Source organism: Alosa sapidissima, chromosome 20, assembly GCF_018492685.1.
Source record: "Alosa sapidissima isolate fAloSap1 chromosome 20, fAloSap1.pri, whole genome shotgun sequence".
In the NCBI taxonomy this organism is placed as follows: Eukaryota; Metazoa; Chordata; class Actinopteri; order Clupeiformes; family Clupeidae; genus Alosa; species Alosa sapidissima.
The window spans coordinates 25,941,173-25,947,145 of record NC_055976.1 but is presented as its reverse complement, the minus strand read 5'-3'; the positions used below and the strand labels follow the sequence as shown (position 1 = coordinate 25,947,145).

Sequence of the window (5,973 nt, the reverse complement as noted above, 5' to 3'; positions counted from 1 at the left end):
TGAAAAATGTTCTCCTCTCCAGAGTTCTCCTTTAAGCCCTTTAGCGGTGTCATGGGCCTAATTCAATGAAAGATATATGAAGGATGTGGCCATATTTGTTAAGGATGCCAGTAAGCTCACATTCATATTTTATCTACTAGGGAGCGGTGTTACAATGATAAAATAGTAAATGGAGCTGTTGGACTCTGTAACTGTCTGGACATGTAGAAAGGTAGTGGGGCATGCAAAGTTGCAAACACCCACATACACATAGCTACACGAACACTCACACACCAGTTGGTCCGCTTGCATTCTCAAATTCCTCAGGAGAAGCTTGAGAGCCTCCTCTACTGATTAAACTATCCTGTTAAAGGCATCATGAAAGCCAAGTTCTTAAATTGATATAGGGGACCAAAAGGCAAAAAAGGAGTCTGAAATAGACCAACATCATGTGCATTTTTCACAGTTCAACAAGTGTGCACATGACTGCCCACTGCTCGGAGACCAGATCATGAAAGTTTTTCAACTAGCATCTATCTCAAGATACACAAGATCTTGCCAACTAAGCCTTCAGGGCTGGGTCTGATGAAAGCCTCTCTGCACCCCTGCAACCTCTAGAGTGGAACAATGTAGTTGCATTGTGGGAACGAGGCTGAACAAAGGTATAAAGGTTTCTATTTTTAAACATAGCACACATCTCTGAATGGCCCGGTTGCAGACAGAAATGATGTGTGTATTTCTCATGCTGATGTTATCAGGAGTTTCAGATGGTAAGACTTTATGGGAATATATGAATCTTTTGTCATTAGTGAATACAGTTTGACTGGTCTATATGAGTCTAAATAAAATGGGGGCCCTCTTTAGAAACCTCAAATTACAAAACCTCAAATATGAGGAGCCAAATTGTTAAGCAAATATTGTCATCATTTAAGCATTTCACTAAAACTCTTAAGAAGTCATACTGATTCTGATGTAAAGTATAGCATCTTCAGTTTAGAGCAGAGATAGAAATAGTAAGGCTAAAAATAGTTAGAAATGTGATGTAATTACCTTTACAAAAAAATAATTAAGTTAAAGTTGTCGTTATGTTGTCAACTTTGTACTAAGCACTATAGATTACTGGCTGTGTTAAACCAATAGCTGTGTTACATCACACAAGATATATATTGATTGTTTGCTAATGGATACATAGATACCTTATTATATTGTTTGGAATACTGTCCCGTAGATCCTCTTTAAATTGATCTGTTGACTTGTTTTGCTTCATTGAAAGGAAACACTTGTATCTGTGATGCTACGAAATCCATTACATGCCATGGAGTCCAAGGAGAACCTCTTTATCTACAGGTGATCCCTAATGCCACTGGATATCGCCTAATTTTAAAGGAAATAACCCAGAATGGTGCGAGTACGATTTTTAGATATAAAAGAAATCAGATTCTGTTCTTCAATGAAACGCTCAGTTCATCTTTAAAACAGAGATTGCACTTTACTGCTATGAACGGGACTATATCTATAAACCCAGCAACAAAAGGAGACTCAGGAACATATCAAGTAGAGATCATCAATGATGACAAAGGGGTAAATGTGGCAAACATCACAATTCAGATTATTATTCAAGGTAATTTATTTTTAAATGAAATGTTTGTGTTTACTTTTCAAATATCTATATAAATGATCTTTTCCATCTATTATAAATGTGTGATTTTATTGAACAGTATATAATATATAAGTATATAAAGGACAAATTAGACCACAATAATAACAATACAACCCCAAAACAGGAAAAAGTTGGGATGTTGTGGAAAATACAAACCCCCTCCTGTAAACCCATATTTAGCTAGAAAAAAGACAGACAAGATATCAAATGTTGAAAATTACAGATTGGATTATTTCATGGAAAATATAAATGCATTTTGAATATACAAAATGCTGAAAAAGCAAACCTGTGTGGGCAAATGATGAATATCAGAATAATGCTTCTAAATATAAAATTGCTGAAAATAATTATAGGATTTCATCATACAGTACATAATTTCATTAAAATATTTAGAGAATCCAAAGACATCTTTGCAGACAAAGGACAGGGCTGAAAAACAATATTTTATTGCCATTGTCTCTTGGATCTCAGATGCATTTCTGTAAAGAAATATGGACTCTTGTATGAAAACTGTATGGAAAACTTCCAATAGTCATTGTCTGTGAGCACAGTTTGATGCTCAGTTTGCAAATAAAGTTTGCTAGTATAAACTTTACCATGCACAGAAGAAATTGTATTTAGACATGATACAGAAATGCCACCACATTTATCCACCTTCACAGCTCATATAAATATATAGATGCACTCAACACTATGACATCCACTGGTTTTAACCAGGCTATTATTATTGTTGTTGTTGTTGTTGTTGTTGTTGTTGTTATTATTATTATTATTATTAGAGTGCATGAAAATGCACTCTACTGTTATCCGATTTTTTCTTATTCCGCTGACGCTTTTTGTGCGTTTAATACAGCTTCAACCGTTTAACTTAGAAACTTCATTCAAACTGCGTTGCGTAGGTCCTACTTATGTGACTTTTTCAACTTTGTAACTTTTATACTTTTTAAACTATTAATTAAAAACTACTAAAATGTCCCCATTGAATTAACATTAGATTATGACATCACAATAGAGCAATTAGAATCCTATCCCAGGTGTTCAGGCCACCTGGAGCCACTGTCTCAGGCTTTAAGCAGAGAGGGTTAAAGCGGAGCGAGAGGCGCAAACGTTTGACAATTTCCGCGTTCGATTATTGCAAGGGGGAGGGGGGAAAATCCCCCTTTATGCAGACCAGAGTAAACCCTCGCTGCACTAATGTCAATGGAGACTTGTGGAATTTTACCAATAAATTGGTCATTATGTCTTTCTGGATTTGTTGAGGGTTTTTTGGAACATTTTGTCATAATCTGTAAGTGTTTGGGATCATTTCAAGTCTAAAAGTGTAATTTTTTAGTGTTCGGATTTGTAATAAAATAACTTAATATCAGACCATGCTGCTGCCAGTTACTGTCCAGTTGTTAGCATGCTAGCTAGCCTCTTAGCTAAGGTAACATTTTAAACGAAGAAGTGTAATTTCTTTGAAATGACAACTAGCTGAATAACATTACTGACATTAGTTAAAGTGGATAGTTTATACTCAAGCGAATTTGGAACAGTATATTAAGTTTAAGCGAAGTCCTTCAACTACTAGTCACTTGTTAGCGCATATCTGTATTGCCATAGCTACTCCCATCCACTTGTATGGCGTTTTAAGCTAGCGTTAGCTAGCTAGCTAGCTCACATGACTAATTAAATTATTTATATCATGTCCTAAAGAATGATTCATTGATATCATACATGATTATAGACAATGATATTGTGAACACAATTATGTTTATCTGTTCTTATTGCTTATTAAGAGAGAAAGTTTATTTAGTGACAAAAGGTGACACTCCCACTTATGCAGACCGGAACTGTCCCATTTTGCTCCCATAGTAACGAATTACGTTACTCTATCTTGCTAGTAATCAAGGATCTTTGCTTTAAGCATACAATATGGCTGTATTAAGACAGCAGATCCTGTTCAACTGCTTCCTGTGCCCACAACTGTTTCAAAATAAAAGTCCCTTTAAACTATCCAACTTTTTAACTGTTCAACTGTTATCAACTGTTCAACTGTTCAACTGTTACTGTAACTGTTTGTCAACTATGACTCCCATCAACTGTATCCTCTGCCTTCAACTGTTTCAAAATAAAAGTCCTCACTAGCTAGTTAGCTAGTTAGCATCATTAGCATTGTTAACATAGTTAGCATTTTAGCAAAACTGCTAAAAATGATTAGCTCAGTTAGCTGAGTCACATGGTTAGCATAGTTAACACGTTAGCATTGTTAACATTTTTAGTAAAACTGCTACAAATGATTAGCTAAGTTAGCTAAGTCACATGGTTAGCATGTTAGCATTGTTAGCATTTTTTCCTAAACTGCTAGAAAACATGAGCTAAGTTAACTAAGTATTATTTTGGTCAAAATAATTAGCTTTGTTAGCATAACTGCTAGCAAACATTAGAGCCATTCCAACTGTCAGTTATCGTCAACTATCTACCTATATAGAGCCTTTAAACTATTGTCTACCAACACGCATTAAACTATCAGTATGTCAACGACTATCTACATATAACTTTTAAAATTTCAACATTCATTAAACTATCTGTCTATTAAACTATCTGTCTATTAACAACTGTTAAACTATACATTCAACTTTTAAACTGTCTACGTCTAAACTATCAACTTTTTATTAAGCTATGCTATGTCTGTCCTAGCTTCATTTTCATCCTGGAATTACATTCTCTAGTTATTATTATTATTATTATTATTATTATTATTATTATGTAGAATATTAGGCATTGTTTATTATACATTGTCAGTATATAATATATTAAATATATTTTTAGATGCACACAGCACTGTGACATCCACTAACACACAGATTACTGTCAATGACAACCCCAAGATGGAGACACCTGTTTGTAAGTATGTCTTTAAGAGTCATTAATTAATTAATTGATTTATTTATCTATGTCAATTCCATACAAAAATATTTTATGAATATTCATATTCTCTTTAAACATATTTAGACGTGATTAGAGCATCAGCTTGTCTTGGAGTGATCCTGCTGTGTGGGGCTGTGGGAGTGCTCTGTGTCTGCCAGAGGAGAACACACACACACAAACCAGGTCAGACCACCAAGTGCAATGAGACATGAGTTAGACCCAGAAAAGTGTAAAGAAATATGAACATTTTATAATAATGCCATGCCTGGTCCTGGCTCAGGTTAAGCCTCTGCTTTCCTTTATGTAATATCTGCATCACTACAATTTGAATATGACCGTGCAAGTTATTCTGTTGCAGCTTTGTTTTTGTATTATTTTCTATTAAATATATTTGTAAACTGCAAGACATTATGCTACTGTTTGCTCCATTCATTACAGTAATTGTACTCTCCAAAATGTATTTTAATTATCAGTTTATTCTAGTAATTCAAAAATAATTATGCTTATAGGGTTCAGATCTTAAAATACATCTGCATGTGTTGGACCACGAAGAGCTTACATATACCAAAACATTGCACTTTCTTATTTAGCTTTTAATTTTGAGTGCTACATTATTTTCTTTGAATTCTTTTGGAGTGGCCCATTATTTTATGCTAAATATATTGTTATAGAAATATTACATGTCCAAATTAAAGTGTGTTTGGTAAAAAAAAGTGTTAAAAATAATCCTTCATGGTATTGTTTTGAATGAATATTAGAGAGATCAATGTAGTTGTGATTCATAATAAGTATCTTTGACATATTATGTTGATGTTTTAAATTGGTCATTGAAGTGATATATTGACTATATCCAGGGGCGTTGCAAAGTGAATTAAATCTGCAACTTTTACTTTGAATATGCTCAAAGGCATTGACAAAACATCCTATCAAATGCTTTCCTCCTTTTAGTTGTTGTCAGTGTCAAATCATCAGGCTGCAACCACTGTGGTTTTACTGACAAGACTTTAATGACAAAGGAAAGAAACAAGAGTTCTGAAGGAAACTTCTCTGCTTCCTGACCACAGTTCATCACAAGAACGATTGTTGACTCATTCAATAGTCAGAAACACACACTCAGTGGTCTAGTAAAAGCATGGTTTTTGCCTGCAACCTTTTGAGCAAACGATTTTTCGCCATTAAGCAGCTTATTGAGAAGAGGTTTTTTGGAGCCACCTTTGGAGAAACGGTGTACTACAGCTCTGCTGGGTTTTGTTCTTGCGTTGTTGCTGTACCCACTCACTCCACCACCGTATAAAGCACTCCCCACTTTCTTTTAATTTTCCCAAAGGAATAAACTCTTTCCATGACTGACCAAAGTTAATGCCATAAATAATATAGATTATGCCATGGCATATTCATGAGACAGATCTTCAGGAGTACCTGAC

At 34.5% G+C, this 5,973-nt stretch overlaps 1 protein-coding gene across 4 annotated transcripts; it reads left to right on the top strand.

Annotated features, from left to right (window-relative positions):
* Window positions 1-659: 659 nt before the first annotated feature.
* Window positions 660-4,796, top strand: LOC121695049. 4 transcript variants are annotated; one of them, XM_042075567.1, is made up of 5 exons: window positions 660-749; window positions 1,253-1,326; window positions 1,459-1,600; window positions 4,451-4,525; window positions 4,634-4,796. In XM_042075567.1, exons 1-5 carry the CDS (start codon window positions 683-685, stop codon window positions 4,759-4,761), a joined length of 486 nt encoding a protein of 161 aa, XP_041931501.1. In that variant the 5' UTR covers window positions 660-682; the 3' UTR covers window positions 4,762-4,796. The 4 variants fall into 4 exon arrangements, with proteins under 4 accessions (XP_041931501.1, XP_041931500.1, XP_041931502.1 ...); XM_042075566.1 differs by having other exon boundaries at window positions 1,253-1,560; window positions 4,510-4,525; XM_042075568.1 differs by having other exon boundaries at window positions 1,253-1,600; window positions 4,510-4,525.
* The last annotated feature ends 1,177 nt before the right edge of the window (window positions 4,797-5,973 follow it).